The sequence below is a fragment of the Bos grunniens genome, chromosome 29 (assembly GCF_055505025.1).
Source record: "Bos grunniens cultivar Pamir isolate PY7600 chromosome 29, Bosgru_T2T1.0, whole genome shotgun sequence".
NCBI lineage: Eukaryota > Metazoa > Chordata > Mammalia > Artiodactyla > Bovidae > Bos > Bos grunniens.
Window position 1 is genome coordinate 16,826,191 of NC_141193.1, and position 19,199 is coordinate 16,845,389.

At 45.1% G+C, this 19,199-nt stretch overlaps 1 protein-coding gene across 2 annotated transcripts in view; it reads right to left on the minus strand.

Annotated features, from left to right (window-relative positions):
* Positions 1-19,199, minus strand: part of OPCML (opioid binding protein/cell adhesion molecule like) — a 1,054,475-nt gene that overhangs the window by 223,820 nt on the left and 811,456 nt on the right. For both annotated transcript variants that reach the window (XM_086384066.1, XM_086384065.1), the window contains exon 3: positions 16,220-16,452. In XM_086384066.1, the coding sequence (XP_086240192.1) occupies positions 16,220-16,452 (233 nt within the window). The remainder of the gene's footprint in view (positions 1-16,219; positions 16,453-19,199) is intronic.

The window sequence follows — 19,199 nt, forward strand, 5'->3', positions numbered from 1 at the left end:
GCAAACCCTGAGCCTTTTAGAGGCCACCTAAAGGCTTTAAGCTCCTCTAAAGGGAAAGAGACTGAGAGCATGGTGAGGACATTGCCCGGGGAAGGCAGGAAGGACCCTGCAGCCCAGCATCAGTACAAGAGACAGCGGCCAGGCTGCTGTGCAGACAAACACTGCCTCACCCACTCTTGACTCAGGAATTCATCCTCTGCCCGTCGAGGAAGGAAGAAGTGCTGGTCAGCACCATACTCATGGCTATATGTGTCCAGTGTGAGCTTGGGGTTGATTTGGGAACACACATGCCAACATCCACTTGTTGCCCTCCTCTGAATATTTCCATCATCTTCTCATTTAATACTTATTGATTGTTCATTACACACCAGACACATTTAATAAACATCTTTAGCATCTAACCCACGCTAGGCCCTGTTCAAATGGTTGTGTCCACAGAGAGGTGGAAATGTGGTCTCCGACTTCACAGTTTGTATCTTGGTGGGGAAATCAGATGTGTGACCAGAGGTGTTGGCACAGTGTCACAGAGCGACATCGGGGCAGTGTGACCCTTGGAAGATCTGAGCTCCTGGAATAACACCTCCAGGTCTTTGTAGGGGAGGCCTTGCAACAGGGCAGGCACGGGGGTGTGCCGGGGTTGGTCTGAGAAGGTGGGAGCAGGGCCTGTCACCACCGCCTGGTGCTTTCTGTGACGAGCCAGCCACACCTCACAGCCAGCAAATCCCCAAACCAGAGACAGCTCTCAAGCACATGTGTCTCTGGAGCTTCCAATGGGAGGTCAGGCTCCTCATGAGCAGATTCGTTCAGCTCAGCCTGGTCCCACCGATGGAGCAGAGGTGGGGGTGGGGTGGGTGTGAGTCTTACCTGGGCTCCACACCTGCTCTTCTGGGTCAGCAGGTAGACGTGAACCTGAATGTGTCTAAGGAGAGGAAGGGTGACCAGGGGGCCAGAGTGAAACCCACGTGATGCCGTGCCTGCCCTTTGACCACCCTCCTGACCGTGAATGTCCCACGGGGACACATTATCCCAAACGGGGCCAAGGGAAGACAGGACTGGGAGAAATGCCCGGGCCATTCCAGGGGCCCTGAGAAGCATGGATTCCCTTCTGCCTTCCCTCCGCATGTCACTGGGCCTCCGTTCAGAGCCGTCCCTTCCCAGGTCCTTCTCCCCGCCTGGCGCTTTTTCAGAGTGAGTTTCCTGGGCTCCTGCAGGCCTCCTCCTGTCCTTTCTCAGCGCCATCCTTGGGCAGCTTCTTAATGGCCTGACCTTAATTGCGTTTTCCTGTCTGCGCCAGGGCAACCGGCATGCAGTTTAATAAAAGACTTTTCAAGCTGCCGGGCTCACTCTCCCCTCCCCACCTACATCTTATGCAGCAGAAGACTGTAAGCCTTATTTTGAAGGTGATTGATTTGGTGTGTTTTCCACTTTCTTTCCTGCTGTGGGGACATTTTGCCTCCATGCGTGATCACTTTTTTTAAAGGGACTTTGATTTTCCTGTCCCCTCACTTTCCACCCTGCTGCTGCGGAACCAAGGGCCGAGAAGCTTTATTCCTCAAGTAGCTATTCTGTGCTCTCTGATTCTGCTGTGAGTTGTCGGTGCTCTGGATTAGCAACGGCCAGGGCGCAGGCCCCTCGATTCACACTCCCGTTGGTGGGGCGTTTAAAGTGGACACGTGGGGACGTGTGCACAGCAGCCAGACTTTTTTTTCTTTTTCCTATTGAAATGCAAGCATAGACTTCTCTTACTTTATTTTGGATGTGAGAGCAATAAGGATAATTCATCAGAAATGAAGCTATGCCTTTTGGTATATAATGCTGGTGTTAGTCGCTCAACTGTGTCTGACTCTTTGTGACCCCATGGCCTGTGGCCCACCAGGCTCCTCTGTCCATGGAATTCTCCAGGGAAGAATGCTGGAATGGGCAGCCATACCCTTCTCCAGGGGATTTTTTCCTGACCTAGGGATCGAACCCACGTCTCCTGCGTTGCAGGCAGATCCTTTAGCGTCTGAGCCACATGGGTTTTAGAAATATCTTTAAGTTTTGCATATTTATGTCAGATGGAAGGTTCTTAAGGAAAACAGAACCTTTGATAATGATTTTGTGCTATTACTCTTTTGATTCAAAGTTGTCTACTTCTTAATTCTCTTTCAATAAGCCTAATTGTAGATGTTTTATTCAGAAGTACCTTTTGGACATGAGACTATAAAATTATGACAACAATATAAAATAGTTAAGAGAAGAATACTTAAAAATAACAAGAATGACAATTGTTTTAAATTTCTGTGTGAGTTCCTATCGCATAGCAAAATGAGTCAGTTATATGTATACATATATCCCCTCTATTTTGGATTTCTTTCCCATTTAGGTCACCACAGAGCACGTTGTAAAGCAACCATACTCCAATAAAAATTAATTTAAAAAATAAAAATAATAAGAGAGACACCAAACTTCAAAAATAGGAATACTGCACACATTCAGATATATTCAGAAGGAATAATGCCTTCCATTATTATCCATAAAACCCAGCATAATTTATTAAAATGTAAGGGGTCAGTGGCTATATTTTAATGTGACAAGACTGTGTAAGGATGAGTAGAGGGTTCAGACTTATAAGTATTAATGAATCACCCTAGCATAACACCAGTCATGCAAACTCAGAAGGTAGGTTAATTATCCTAACAGTCTAAAACAAATCATTTTAAAAGTTGCACAGGACCTATGATAGAGTTGTTGTTTAGGTGCTAAGCTGTGTCTGACTCTTTTGTGACACCATGGACTGTAGCCGGCCAGGCTCCTCTGCCCACGGACTATTCCAGGTAAGAATACTGGAGTGGGTTGCCATGCCCTCCTCCAAGGGATCTTCCAGATGCAGGGATCGAACCTGCATCCCCTGCATCTCCTGCTTTGTCAGGCGATTCTTCACCCACTGAGCCGCCTGGGAAGCCCCTGTCCATGTTTCTGTCCACTTAATGTAGAACAACCCTAAGAAGAAGGAAGGCAAGGGCAGGCTTTATTTCCCCAAATTTAAAATGAAGACCTTGAAACTTAGCCCGATTAAGTAACTCATTTAAGATCACTGAGCAAGTAGTCAAACCAAGAGTTCAATTTTTCTTGCCTCTTATTGAGAAACAGCTTGATAAGTGCATTTTGTTCTGCATGTGTTTGAATTAAGGCTTTGCTTATCAGTGACATTGCCTTTTCTGTTGGATTAGCCTGGATATTACAGCATGTGGGAAACACAAGCCCAGCCGTGAGTCGGCAGAGATGTGATCAGTTCTCACCGGTGTGGAGGAAGACAGGAGAGCGTGGGTCAGAGACTTTCTGAGCCTGCGTTCCACACAGTGCCTGCATCTAGTCTCCCTGCCTCTCAGGAGGCCACGCTGACCGAGATGCAACAAAGCAGCAGGGGGGCAGTGGAGAGGGGCCACTGGTGGAGAGAACCCAGGGCATCCAGGCACGGAGGTGCTTGTGCTAGAGAAGGCTGGACATGGTTCCCCATGTTCCCTGGGGAGGTGTCGGCAGTGTGCTGAGCCCTGGGTTGGTCTCTCCAGTCTCCTCTTCCTCTTTTTCTCCACCCCTCCCCACCTCCTCTACTCCCTTGCCTCCCTTAGCATCCTCTCTCTGTACCCGTGGCCCTCTGCAGGCATCTCCAGGTCTTCTCCCAGCTTCCCCTTGCCCCTTCTCTTCTAAACCATCCTGGCCTGAGTCCCACATCCCCTGACTCCCACTTCCTTGGGCCACTTAGATGCCTATCAAGAGAAACAGCAGGTGTCACCCTGCCCTCCTGCCCCTCTCTTTTCAACAAGCCCAGTTTGACCTGAACTGGAGAGCTTTGCACCAAGAAGTTCTGTGCATGGGCACTGTTCACAGTAAATTGAGGATGAAAATCTCTATCCTGAACCAAACATTGACTGTTCATCCTATATCTGAGGGCTGTTTGTTGTTGGTTAGTCACTAAGTTGTGTCCAACTCTTTGCAACTCCTGTGGACTGTAGCCCATCAAGCTCCCCTGTCCATGGGATTTTCCAGGTAAGAATTACTGGAGTGAGTTGCCATTTCCTTCTCCAGGGGATCTTCCTGACCTGGGGATTGAGCTTGTGTTTCCTGCGTTGGCCGGGAGATTCTTTACCATTGAGCCACCTGGGAAGCCCTTGTATTTGAGGAAGGGATGCCAAAATTCATCTTGAAGCTACTTGTGCCTTGCAAATGGCCAACATTTGGATGGTTCCAAGATCTCTGGCCATGGCCAAGCTCTTATACAGTAGGCAGTTCCATTTAGATTCCTCCTTTGGTGTAGACACAGAGGGTCTCTTGTGCCAACCTATACATTCACTTAAAATCTGTGCTTCCCCCTGAAAAATTCTAATAACTGAAAAAACCAATAACAACACTGGAATTTATGATTATCTCTTTAAGAAAGTGAAATAAAGTGTTAGTTCCTCAGTTGTGTACGACTCTTTATGACCCCATGGACTGTAGCCCTCCAGGCTCCTCTGTCCATGGAATTCTCCAGGCAAAAGTACTGCAGTGGGTAGTCATTTCCTTCTTATTCTTTTTCAATACTGACCCCAATTAAGGTGACATTATGAGAGCCACTTTTCTGCAGCTCTGTTAATCACCATTCACTCATCAAGCACAGGGAACTCCCCTCTGCTTCCAACTAACAATCAACCAGTAATAAAACTCCAATTTCTGGGGGACACATGGCTCCCTTATCTGGGGATTTTAGATCACCCAGGTAGCTGTTATGTTGTTTTTGAGAGGGGAAAAGCATCTATCTGAGCAGAAATTAAGAAGGAATTAAGAAGCTCGAAAAGAAAAAGAAAAAAAAAAAAAGTGAGTAGAAAAGAGGAAGAAACGGAAGAGAGGGTAAAAATCTCTCTTCCAACAGAATCTTCTTCTAAAGCTGTTTATGATAAGGGGAGGATTAGGGAGCTCACATTCCAGCTATATTAAATTAAATCCCAGGCCCCTTTTCTCAGACACACACAGGCCTGAGAACATCAATCCTATCACGACAAAATAGCCCTTGGGAAAAGGAATTCTTCTGGCGGTGTGCCATCCGGCTCTTACAAACTGTGAGCCGTAGTAACGAACCCATCCAAGAGGCATATTAATAATGACATGAAGAGACACATTTATTGTTGATTGTTGAGATGGTGGCGGATTTATTGCCAGTCTGCCAGGAGGGAGGGTCTGGCCCAGCAATGGTGCAATTAAAAACAAATTGAATACAGGGACAAAGAATCAATAATCTAACAGGGCAACTTTCACTTGCAAAATACAAATATAAATTAATTGACCTGAACACAGTTGCTAACTGGTCATTAATGTGTACTTGCTGGCCAATCAGCATGCGGCATTCACTCCATCAGCAGATTGCTGCAGGATGGTGGGGAGGGATGCCTTCCAACTCTGCCTGCCAGGGCTGCCCTCTGGGCCATCTTGTTTGGGGTGATTTCTAATATCACTAAAAAGAATGTCTGTGTCACATCTTTCCCCTGAAGTTCTAAATTATGGAATTTTTTAAACAGTTTCACTAATAACTTCCCTATTCAGTAGAAATAAATGTTTTTTGATGCTTAACTATACAGCAATCTATCCTGAGCATGAGGAGAAGGTAATTAATCCAAGCTCGTTGATATGTTTTTGTGGTGTGTATGTATGTGTGTGTGTGTGTGTGCGCATGCACACACGCACGCTCAGTCACTCAGTCTTGTCCAATTCTTTGGTCCCAAGAACTGCAGCCCGCCAGGCTCCTCTGTCCATGGGATTCTCCAGGCAAAAATGCTGGAGTGGGTTGCCATGCCTTCCTCCAGGGGATCTTCCCCACCCAGGGATCGAACCTGTGTCTCCTGTATTGCAGGCGAATTCTTTACCACTTGATCACCGAGGATGCCCTATTTTCATGGATTACTAGCACAATATAAATTTGTTGAAGAGTTATCTATATGGTCCTGCCAATTCAGATTGCAATCCCTAAGCTTTGACTATATCAAAAATGAGAGAGCCAACTCTGGCTCTTGCTTTCAAGGAAAAATCTAGGAGAGGAAAAGAGTTAGGCCCACCAGTAGCTGAAGTAGGAAATGGGAAGTTTCAGGGACTATAGGCAAGTGCAGGTAAGGTTTGGAATTACAGAGATGGCCTTTGGCTTTGGGGACTTAGCAACTCTAAAGCTGCACTGTTCACTATGACAGCCACTAACATGTATGGCTATTTTTAATTAAGTTTTTTAATATGAAATAATACTGAACGTTCACTAGCCACACCTCAAGTTCTCAACCCTGTTCTCAAAGTGGCTAATAGCTGCCATGTTGGACAATGCAGGACATTTTCATCAGCACAGAAAGGTCCACTGGATAGTCCTGCTCTACAGGGTCTGGAGAACTTAGACATTCAGAGAAAAGTGCATTCAAGACAGACAAGTTGTTTGAGAAATGAAAATCAATGCAGGGCACTAGGGGCGGAGGTTTAACAAGGACAAGTTTGGCTAAGTTGTGTGTAGGATATAAAAACAGAGCAATAGAAAGTAAGACTGAGAAAGGAGGTCTGCTCCTGAATTGTTTAGCACTTGGAAAAGTGATGTAAGAGATTTTGACTTGATTGCATTGTCAATAGGGAGTCATTAAAATTGCTAGCAGGGGGAAGTGACATGATCAGACGTGTGCACCAGGAATATTTAGACAACGGTGTTAAAATGAATTATAAAGAGGCAGAGACTGAGGGTAGGGTAGCAATTAGGACGTGACAGTGAAAAGTCACTAGAGGGTAAGATGCTGCACTTTGGTGGCTGTGGTTGTGGGAACGAACAGGAAGGAAGAGAATGACTTTATTGGACATGACATCTGTTTTGATGGCTAATCAAGAGAGAGAGAAAGTCAGAACTGAAGCCAAGGTTTTATACAAGGATGGTGTGTTGGTGAATAGAAATTTGAATTAAAAGAGGAGGAAGAGGTTTTGGAGTGAAGAAGAGAAGTCCAGGGTGGGGCACACAAAGATACCTAGTGGGTACCCACCTTAGAGAGTTCAGGAAAGAATCAGAAATAAGAGGCTAGAACTAGGGAAATTAAGAAATAGAAATGTAGATTTCAGTGGCAATGATATTAACTCCAAGGAAGAAGTCATAATCACTAAGATTCATAAGGTAGAAGAGAGAGAGGTTTAAGGAGGATAGATCCTGACTGCAGAGATACGAGACTGAGATTCTGTAAACGGAGATAACCTGGCAAAGCAAGCATGTGCCTTGCAAATGAACAAGTGAGTCAGTCTGGTCTGAGACTTATTGAAAAGGGAGGGAACCCAGAGGAGGTTCCACAGAGAGGTTAGGTGCTGGTTTCGCTACAGATGAAGCAGAGCTCAAATCACAGCTCTTCTCAGCTCTTGACTCTCAGACTCTCTGAGCCTCAGTTTCCTCATTCAAAAAATTAGGAAAATGCATCCCGCCTGCTTGGGTTAACTGGGAAACAGAATTGGATCCTGTCTGTGAAGTGACCGTCATGCTTGGTACTCAGACATGACAGCCGTGGTTTCTAATTATTCAAAGGCATATCTTTGACCGCTTTTCCTGGGATTGTTTTACTTTGTTTCTATTGTTCTTCAATGTCTGAACTTCCAGAGGAGAATGATGAGTGAAGAGAATGAGGAGAGAGAAAACAGTCAAAGATTTTTGCTACCTTGATGAGAAGCCAAAGCAGGAAAAAGTGCAGTAGAGAGGTATTGTTGCTCAGACACTGTGTTTCCGGTAAAACCTGGTAATGAGAGGCTCGGAACTAGGCTTGTGGTTACAAGTAATAGTCTTCAAATACGGGTCCACATGCTGCGCGTAGGAAAATATCGCCATTCTAAATTCACAGATGGCTCTGTTGCTAGGCTATGATTGACTAACCCTGTGGTAGTGAAGTCTGAAATCTTAGGTGGGATCCTGACTATAGGAGGGTCCTGATGAACTTTCAACTATGACGAGAATTGATGAATATTTACTAAGTTTCCCTTCTTCTAAAGTGCCGCTGCTTCCCCTGCTGACAGCAATAGGAAAGATCTCTTCATATTCACTTGAGCTAGTGACATCTGCTGAAATCACCATGCAAATTAACTAGAACATAACGGGCATTTTCATTTTCTCCCACATCTCCATATCAGTGACAATTCTGAGGGCAGACTTCATGATACTCTGTTTGTTCAGTTCCATTGCAAATAAGCAAATGGTAGCTCTGGATTCTGCCACTTCCCTTCCTGGCTCCTGTATGTGTCCCCAGACCATGTGCCAGGACTGGCAGCACCATCTTGGATCACAGAGTCTCTGCGGTGCGCTCCAAACCGGCTCACACACTTGGATGGACCCAACTGAAGCCAGGGCTCCCACACGGAACTATTGCCCTCTTGGCAGACAAGCTCAAACTATCTCCAGCCCTGACTTGTGTTCATCCAGCATCAGACTCTGCCTTGGTCTCATTCAACTTGGGAAATCCTAGCTCTTCCTGCTCCTATAATTTAAAGATCATGAGTGTTACTGGAGGAACTGAGCATATAGTCTCCAGACCCAGGCTAGCGGGAGGCTGGACCTGCATATTTCATGGAGAGGAGGATGGAATTCCATGAGCCACAAAAGAAGCAATTACAAAACCTGAAAAACTGTGTATGTTATCATTTTAGTTTCTAAGCAGAGCTGAACATAGTCCCATATTCCTCCTCACAACAGGGGAAGTAGAGACTTGATAAAATGAGAATTTTTTTTTTTTATTGTTTTTGTACTGTGTTGTCAGCAACTACGCATGACGTCAGGAAAGACGTGATAATGTAGAAGATTGAGTGGAGATGACCACTGATTCTGTTTCAGCCATGCTGCTGCTGCTGCTAAGTTGCTTCAGTCGTGTCTGACTCTGCTGGACCCCATAGACAGCCGCCCACTAGGCTCCTCTTTCCCTGGGATTCTCCAGGCAAGAATACTGGAGTGGGTTCCCATTTTCTTCTCCAATGCATGAAAGTGAAAAGTGAAAGTGAAGTCGCTCAGTCGTGTCCGACTCTTAGTGACCCCATGGACTGCAGCCCTCCAGGCTCCTCCATCCATGGGATTTTCCAGGCAAGAGTACTGGAGTAGGTTGCCATTGCCTTCTCTGGTTTCAGCCATGAGATGTGTCTAATTCCAACAGATGTCTGCATAACACAACGTGAGGGAAGGGACAGGACAGCTGCAGAGACTGTGATTGTGAGTCTCATTCCAGCCCTGAGGCCAGAGCTGGAGGGCCTGCACGGGACATCCTCCTTGTAAAGGACAACTCATCAAGTGCCTCCCTCTGCTGGGGACAGACGGCCTGCTGCAGGCACCGATTTCAGTCCTGATTCTTCTAAGTTGTAATTGCTTTCTTGGTTTACCCAACCCTGAAATTAGGAATCGAGCATATATTCAACATTTGATGTGAGTTTGGGGGTTTACAAATATCAGGTGATGCAGGAAAGAAAAGGATGTCTTTCATATATATCTGTTAACACACACACACACACAGGAGTAAGGTTAAGGTGTGCATGTGTATACCTGGAGGAAATCATTTACATTCACTTGTCTTCTTCACCTGGGATAAGAAGCCAGGAAGGGAACATGCCAGGGGCACAGAGGAGCAGAGCTCAGGCTGAGGAGGGAGTTTTTTTAATGCCTGGTCTTGTTCTTTTCCACATTCCCACTCTGCCTCTGTAAAGAGCAAGTGTGATTATAATTTAAAATACAGGCCGAATAAATTAAATGGATTTCAGGTTGACTGCCCGCTTTTCTTTAGGCCCACAATTATGCATGTTAATTTAAATGACTATTTAAAGAATATTTGGGACAAAAGGGGAAAATAGAGGAGAAAAAGAGGTGAGTAACAAAGGAAGAGTTGGAAATAGGTAGGCCCTGGCGGGGAGTGGGCACCCCTGGGCAGGCGTGCCCCGCCCACTTTTTGGAGATGGTCCCCCAGGTGCCCGGCCCCCATCCACCATGACCAGCCTCAGCCAGGACCACTCCACCCCACAGTGGTCTCCTGAGGAGCCGCCCCTCTCCACATCACCTCAGAACTGCTATATCTTTCTCACAAATAGTAACATTTACCTGCCCTTCTACTCAGCTATGAGTTAGCAATCTGGCATGTGAACCCAACACTTGGTCTAGAATTTAAATTCCTTCATCGCAGCACTATTCACAATAGTGAGGATAAAGAAGCAACCTAAATGTCCATCAGCAGATGGATGGATAAAGCTGTGGTACAGATATACAACAGAATATTGCTCAGCCATAAAAAGAATGAAATAATGCCTTTTGCAGCAGCAGGGATGAACCTAGAAATTCTCCAAACTAAGTAAGACAGAGACAAATATCATATGATATCTCTTACATGTGGGATCGTAAAAAAATGATACAAGTGAACTTACATACAGAGTGGAAATAGACCCACAGACATAGAAAACTAACTTATGGTTACCAAAGGGGAAAGGGAGGAGTAAATTAGGAGTTCGTGATTAACATATACATACTACTGTCTATAAAATATATAATCAGTAAGGACCTATTTCACACCACAGGGAACTATACTCAATATTTTTAATAACATCTAAGGGAAATAATCTACAAAATATAAATATAATTTAAACATATATATGTACGTAAGATATATATATGTATACACACACATATATATGTACACATATATGTATGTACATACATATATAACTAAACCACTTCACTGTACACCTGAACCTAAGACAATATTATAAATCAAATCTACTTCAATAAAAACAAAACAAAAGGAAAAACAACTCCTGGCATTTGGGCTGCTTTGACACTGGCTAGCCAGTACAACTTGGAGAAATCAACTCTGAATCTCAGGGTTTTTTCCTTGGAATGTGGAGACTTCCTGTTCGCTCTCCCAAGGCTTCAGTGAAGACTAGTCAAAAGAGATCATGCAGAGAACATTCACTGTGTGTATTTTGAGAGCTTTCATCTAAAGACAAGCCTCGCAGAGATTTCTGAGAGCATTTAGTAGCTCCATCATCTTTGGGCAAGTTCTGACTCTTTCTGAGCCTTGGTTTCCTTATCTGTGAGATATGAGTATGGTCTGAACTCTGCAGTGAGGTTACGAGGATCAGCTGAGATCATTTTACACTCATGTGCCCTGTGCAGGGACTGGCTGACACCCAGTGGAACATAGGACTGGACTGGGTGGAGAATCAGACTTCTTTCCCTGCTGAACTAAACTTGGGTACCACACGGTCTCACCTGAATTGACTCCAGGCTCAAAGCCCCAGAGTCTTTGCAGATATAGAAACTGCACAGACTTGTTAACACAATTCATCATTTCTAGCCCTTTGCCTAAAATTGGGTTTAGCAAGAGGAGTTTGATCCATGAAAGCAAGTGTCTGGCAGTCAACAGATTTTTGAACTAGCCAGGAGAGCAGACAGAGATACCAACATCCAAGGAGCAAAGATGCACCAGATTTTCCTATCTATGGATCCCTGGCAGTGACAGAAACTGCAACAGGAGGATGTCCACAGGGTCCAGGATGCTGAAGAGTTCACGACAGTCAGAATGACAACTGGATTCTGGATCCTCTAAGGGGCCAGCATTCTCAGTACTTACACAGGGTAAAGAGGTAACATTTAGAACATATATCCCTGGAGGGATGAGCTACTGGTAAATTAATTATCATTTTCTTTGTCTCTCTTTCAGCCTCTCCATCTTTTACGGCTCTAGCATCCCACTCCTGCTCCTTCCCTCTCATTTTCCTTTTTGAGCTCTGTCCCCAGTTTCTGTTTGTACAGTGAAACATCAGTAGCAGGAAAAAGAGGGAAAAAGAAAGGAGAACTGGTAAGTCCCCATGGATCTAGGTTAGAGAAATCACTTTAGATGAGGTTGCCAGTGGAGGGAGTGGCAGGTGCTGGAGAGACACTGATTGTGGAGCCAAGTGGTCGAGGTTCAGACCTGCTCTGCTGCTGACTCACAGGGGACCCTGGCTGGTCTCTTAACTTCAGAAGCTGCAGTGATCTAATTTGCAAAACGGAGATAACAGTCGCTGCCCTGATGTCTCCCAGGGCTTGTTGTGAGGGTCAAATGAGGCAAAGATTGTGACCAGTGCTGTAAAGTACTAAGCAAGCTCACAGAACTCATCTGATCCTTGTTAGAACGTGTCTCTTGGCTTGTCACATTGATGACCTCATCCCTCCAAGGACCTCTTTCCAATCACTGTCCACTCTGAGTCATCTGGACAGCCTGACTATTCCCTGCCTGCCCCTATCTGCTTGCAGGGACTTCAGGATCACTGCCTTCTTCTGCCATTTCATCTGCTGCATCAGTCTGTCCTTCGTCCGTTTTACAAACATTTGCTAAAAGCCTAGAATGCCCCAAACCGTGTGCTATGCCTGCTGTTCTCTAGTGCACACTCAGTCTCTCAGTCATGTCTGAGTCTCAGCAACACTATATACTTCAGCCACCAGGCTCTTCTGTCCATGGGATTCTCCCAGAAAGAATATTGGAGTGGGTTGCCATTTCCTCCTCCAGAGGACCTTCCCGACTGAGTGACTGAACCTGCATCTCCCGAGTCTCCTGCACTGGTAGGCAGATTCTTTATCACCGAGCCATCTGGGAAGTCCCACTGTTCTCTAGTAGGAAGAGTTAATCTCACAAAACATACCTACTCTCATGCTAGTAAATTTATGATGAATCTCAAACATACCCTTCTTGTCTTGCATTATACCCATTTCTCAGTTCTGTAACTCCTGTGTAACATCTGTGTTTTCTTTATTCCTACAGCTCACAACCCTAACACCTTCCTTTCCCAGTGGCTGAGGAGCCTAACTCCAAAGTTACTAGCAAGACCATCTAACATTTCCCCAGACTCTAAAAGGGAGGTGATATCTTTTTAATTCTTCCTCTTTCAAGCCCTGGGATTAACCCTTGCAATTTCCCTTGGATGATGTCTCCTGAAGGAACCTTCTCCATTCCTACAGGGAGACCCACAGCCTGCTGTCCTCACAGCCTGAGTGATCAGCCTGACCTGATCACTGTGCCCTTCAGCTCCTCATCACAGGAGGAGCATCCCTCACCCCATCCCACACAGGGCTGCCGGATAGGTTTTCCCACCCTGGCTGTCTAAGCCCCGTGCTCTGAATTCCCTTAACGCTTGGGTACGCAGTCTCAGACTGAGCATCATACACCAGGCACACAGTCTCAGCTACACTGTCACACACCATCACGTGGTGCCTTGAAGTTATCCCTTCAAGGTGGTCAAGATGTATCTCGTGGACCAGTGATATTCTTTTAATAAATGCAGCTTCTTGCCTTAAAGAGAAGGACTTGGAAATCAATCCCATCAGATATGTGGAGAGGCCACCTTATAAAACAGGGACAGACAGACTTCGAGTTTAGTGATACAGCATCTCTCAGTTACTCCACTTTGCAGGAGGAGGGAACAACAAAGCCCAGAGCCCACGGGATCGCCCTTTGGCTCATGGCACTTGTCTGCTAGAGGTGATGAGATTCTAATACTCTCAAATGGACAGGAGATAAATAAATACCATATATATATATGGACAAGTTGCAGCTCGGAAATTTCTCAGTTTTTCTCATTGCAAAATCAATACCCATCAGCAGTTGGAAATTAAAGGCAAGATTAGGCCTCAGTTTTATACATGCCTTATTGTATTCCAAAAGCTTTCTACTCGGTCAGATAAATCTTCTTTAAGAGGATTAGGAAACTTTCATTATCTTTATCTAACCTGAACTAACACTAAGTCTGAAAAATTAATCTATAGGCTGGACGAAAGCCGACTGCTGCTGGGAAGGGAGAGACTCCCGGGCTTCCTTCTAATTGAGCCATGGGGTCTCTGCTTCCACCTGCTGGAAACTCAATGGTCCCCAAAGAAAGACAAGCCAGCAATAGTTCACCAAGATGGAGGAGGAGGCAGCTCCCTAGATACCTTTGTTTAGCTTCTCCGTGAATGTGAAGCCCAGTCTGCTAAGATTTCCAAGAGGAGGCATTTCCCTTCCTCTTCCGCCCTCCTGATCTCTGAGTTGAATGTCATAGGAGCTACAGAAGTCACTTGGCCTGAATTGTGGAGACTTGAGAAAGTGACCTCTGGGATGAAGGACTCTATTGCTCTGCTTCCTGCTTCTTCCCAGACTCTTTATGACCCAGGGCCCTGAGGCCCATGGAGAGACCTCACTGGCTTCCACATCCAGCCCCAGGAACTGCTTCCAAGCTTCTTATGCAGTATTATCCCTGCAGCTCTGAGCCATGAGCCCTTTACGGCCTTTGTTGACTTTGACATGCTTGTACAATCTGTCTTCTTTCCTGAAAAGCGAGAGTCTTGTTCTGTTTGAGTCTGTTTCCGTATAGTGCCTGACAGTTCTTTTTTATTTCAGCGCCGAGTTTCCTGAATTTGTAGATAACTTTGCTGTCAAGGCCACAGAGGTGCCATGGAGGCGTCACTTCCTAGGCTGAGAATTTCAGCTGCTCTGGAACCAAGCCCAGGTGGCAGGCGGGTGGTGAGAGTTCACACTTTCTTGTTTTCTGCAGATATCCCCACTCATCTCAGATGACTGATCCTGGGGAGGGCCTCACCAGAGGAGAAGCATCAGACGTGGTACTTGTCTTTATCTCCAGATGGCAGGCTGCCTTGTAGCTCCCGAGACATGATCATCCCAAGCCATACCACTGGTGAGATGTGGATGGAGAAGAGACACAGCAGGGAGCATAGGTGTCCTTGTGCGGCATCAGATGTGGGAGTCTGGGGGGACGTGGGTCAGAGAAAGGTTTGGAGGCTGAATGGAGGCAAAGCTTCAAGTGCTACGTCAGCCCCAGGGCCTGCCGGGAGCAGACAGAGCCCTGGCAATGCTCAGGCCACTATCAAAGCCTATGGAGTCAGAGCCCAGATGGCCCACTAGCAAAGATCTCCAGCCAAAAGAAAAGAATGGTCCCCTTGAAATTTTATACATGACTGAAGCACGAAAAGACTTTACCCGCTACTCAAACTCCCCATGAAACCAACCGAAATGAGCAAAATTATATATTTTAGAAAGGCAGGAATGAGGGAATACATACTAGCTAAGCAAGAATGCCGCACACAAATCACAACCTGAAAAAAATCCATTAAGCTGACTGCAGATGGGATCTGATTAAAGGCACTTACTGATGCTAAGTCACATACATTCTTCCTTCTGAGCTCAATGCATGGCTCCAAGATGTTGGAGTAGGAGACACTGAGAAGATTCCATCCTTTGGTGGAGGGAGGCTGTGTCCCTGGGGGCTGGGGGCTGGTCTGCTCAGTACCTCTTTGGCATCATTTATAGATACCTGACGGAAATTGCTTTGCACAGTCACGGGGGTGTTGGCAGGGGATAGCTCATCATAAGCTCATCTGTAGGGCTGCCTTACGATGCCTCCCCAAAGCTTATGGCTGCTCTCTGCGTGAGTTTTTAATTCTTAATATTGAATAGTTGATATCTGAGATTCTGATATTTTTTCAACCCCATTTTTCTCCAACAAAGTAAAATTCAAATGCAAAACTCTTAAATACTATGCATGGGTTATATTAATTCAGATTTTTAAAGGAGAACAGGAGAGGAAGTTAGGGAGCCCCCTTTTAATTATATAAATTTATTTCCAATGTAGACCTAGATACATTTTGACTAATATCCCTCTTGACCTCAGCTCCACTCTGGGGCTAAAAGGGTATAGACAGACACAACAGCAATGCCAAACAACACTGAGAACCCCTTTCCAGATCACACGTAACCATCAGCTATGCAAAAACAGCCATACATCATATGATTTTACATCAATATTATTAACCTTTTATCATGAGCTAAGCCTCTGAAAAATAACAGGAACAGAGAGTAGTACAATCGATTTCCTAAAGTATCTTGCCCTAACTCCAGAGTGCTAAGTAACTAACATATGATATATTATATTTCTATATCTTGTCCAACCCTAGAAAGCTCAACCAACTCAACAATACCAAACAACCTATGAATGAGAACAGAAGGACCAGAGATAAACCTGAGAAGCTCTGTGAAGATCCTCAGCGCTTAGTCAAGACACCCACAGGTGGAAGGGATCCAGGACACACTCAGTCTCTGGATTCTGCAGAGGAATGGCTTTTTGTGTCTTTCTACAGGAGGGGGAAGCACAGACTGAGATCATGTGCCCTCTGCATCGCTGACGGGAACGTCAGCACCCTGTCCAATCAACTCACCCTGCACGATGAGGTGGACACGGGAGGTCTTGGGGTGGTTGTCCGTCTGCACAGAGCAGGTATAGGGGCCCTCGTCGTACACGTCCACGTTCTGGATCATGATGCTGTACTGGGTTGGCGTGTTCACCAGGATGATCACACGAGGGTCTATGGACCACTTGTCATTCCCGGCGTAGAGGATGGTGCTGCGGTTCAGCCAGGCCACCCGGGTGACCCGATCATCTATGGTACATCTGTGAGTGAGAGTGGGGAGGGGAGGGGGGAAGAAAGGGGAAAGGGGAAGAGTGGGGAGAGGGAGGGAGGAGAGGGAGAGAGTGTTAAGAGATTCTATTATAAATGCAGCTGTTGTTGTTCCAGGAGTAAATGAAATAACATAACCCAGTGTTAAAAGGGATCAATTATTGATAAAACTTCTTAAATAGAGGGCAACAGTGGCCTGAATCATCCTGAAGACCTGATGCTACAAAATCATTTCTATTTGATTTTGAAACATATTATGTGAATATCTTTGCTGTATATTTGCTTTCTATCTTATTTTTCCCCTTAGGCTTATATGAAAATTAGTTTACATTTCTCGAGCGCATTTACCACCTTGTGGGAAAAGTGGCCCAGGGCCAGAGGGGAGAGAAAGTGCATCGGTATTTCAAACAGATCACAGCTAATCTATATGGCAAATGCTTCACTTGTCGTTAAGTCAAACATGGGACACATTCACCTCCATACCCGCCCCCCGCACTGTCATTGCCTGTCCCCGAAGCTGCCCCAAGCCCTGCAAGTACAGTTATAACACGGATCTTGAAATTTGCTGTAGAAAGCCAACAGTCCGGAGGTAGAAATAAGGCTCTCTCTTCAGATTTCAGGAGAGGGAAGGAGAAAGTGGCCAAGCAGAATTCTTCCTCCTGTTCACATGCCCCTGCCTACCCCTGAGAACAATGCAGTTGACATCAGCTGGTCGTCACCAAGATCGCCAAGGTAAGAAGCTGATCTCTACCTCACATACACTCGCCTACCCTTCCCAACAGTTGGAGGCTGTGACTATTGGTGGGAATGTAAACTAGTGTAAATTATATGGAGAACTGAGTTACCATATGATCCCGCAATCCCACTCCTGGGCATATATCTGGAGAAAACCATAATTTGAAAAGACACATGAACCCTTACATTCATAGCGGCACTATTTACAATAGCTGAGACTTGGAAGCAACGTAAGCATTGGTAAAGATGTGGTGTACATACAATACAATGTTACTCAGCTGGGCTTCTCTGGTGGCTCAGTGGGAAAGAATCTACCTGTCAATGCAGGAAACACAGAAGATGTGGGTTCGATCCCTGGGTCAGAAAGTTCCCCTGGAGGAGGAACTCCAGTATTCTTGCTGGGATAATCTCATGGACAGAGGAGTCTGGTGGCTACAGTCCATGGGGTCATAAGAGTTGGACACAACTTAGTGACTTAGTGACTACACCACCACCACCACCACCACTAATAGGCAACAAAATGAAGCAATGCCATTTGCAGCAACATGGATGGATCTAGAGATTCTCATACTGAGTGAAATAAGTTAGAGAATGATGACTACCATGTGATATCACTTACCTGTGGAATCTTAAAGAATGGTACCAATGATTTTAGTTACAAAACAGAAGCAGACTCTCAAACACATAAAACAAGCTTAAGGTTACCAAAGGGCAAGAGGGGGGATACATTAGGAGTTTGGGATTAACGTACACAGACTACTATATATAAAACAGGTAAACAACAAGGGCCTACTGTAGAGCCCAGTGCACTCTACTCAGCATTTTGCAATAACCTATAAGGGAAGAGAATCTAAAAAAGGGTATATATATATGAGAAGAATATATAAAATATAAGTGAGAGAATATATAAGAATATAAGTGAGGATATATATACATGGAACAACAGACTGGTTCCAAATCGGAAAAGGAGTATGTCAAGGCTGTATATTGTCACCCTGCTTATTTAACTTATATTCAGAGTACATCATGAGAAACGCTGGGCTGGAGGAAGCACAAGCTGGAATCAAGATTGCCGGGAGAAGTATCAATAACCTCAGATATGCAGGTGACACCACCCTTATGACAAAAAGTGAGGAGGAACTAAAGAGCCTCTTGATGAAAGTGAAAGAGGAGAATGAAAAAGTTGGCTTAAAGCTCAACATTCAGAAAACTAAGATCATGGCATCTGGTCACATCACTTTATGGCAAATAGATGGGGAAACAGTGGAAACAGTGTCAGACTTTATGTTTGGGGGCTCCAAAATTACTGCAGATAGTGATTGCAGCCATGAAATTAAAGGAAACTTGCTCCTTGGAAGGAAAGTTATGACCAATCTAGACAGCATATTAAAAAGCAGAGACATTACTTTGCCAACAAAGGTCCGTCTAGTCAAGGCTATGGTTTTTCCAGTAGTCATGTATGGATGTGAGATTTGGACTGTAAAGAAAGCTGAGCGCTGAAGAATTTTGAACTGTGGTGTGGAGAAGACTCTTGAGAGTCCCTGGACTGCAAGGAGATCTGACCAGTCAGTTCAAAGGGAAATCAGTCCTGAATATTCACTGGAAGGACTGACGCTGAAGCTGAAACTCCAATACTTTGGCCACCTGATGTGAAGAGCTGATTCATTTGAAACGACCCTGATGCTGGGAAAGATTGAGGGCAGAAGGAGAAGGAGATGACAGAGGATGAGATGGTTGGATGGCATCACTAACTCAATGGACATAAGTTTGGGTAGGCTCCAGGAGTTGGTGATGGACAGGGAAGCCTGGAGCGCTGCAGCTCATGGGGTCGCAAAGAGTCGGACACGACTGAGCAACTGAACTGAACTGAAATGAATATATACATATATATGTGTGTTTTATAAAACACCCTGTCACTTTACTGTACACCTAAAACTAAAACAACATTGTAAGTCAAATATATAAATAAAAAGTAAATAAAAAGTCAATAAAAAGTAAATTAATT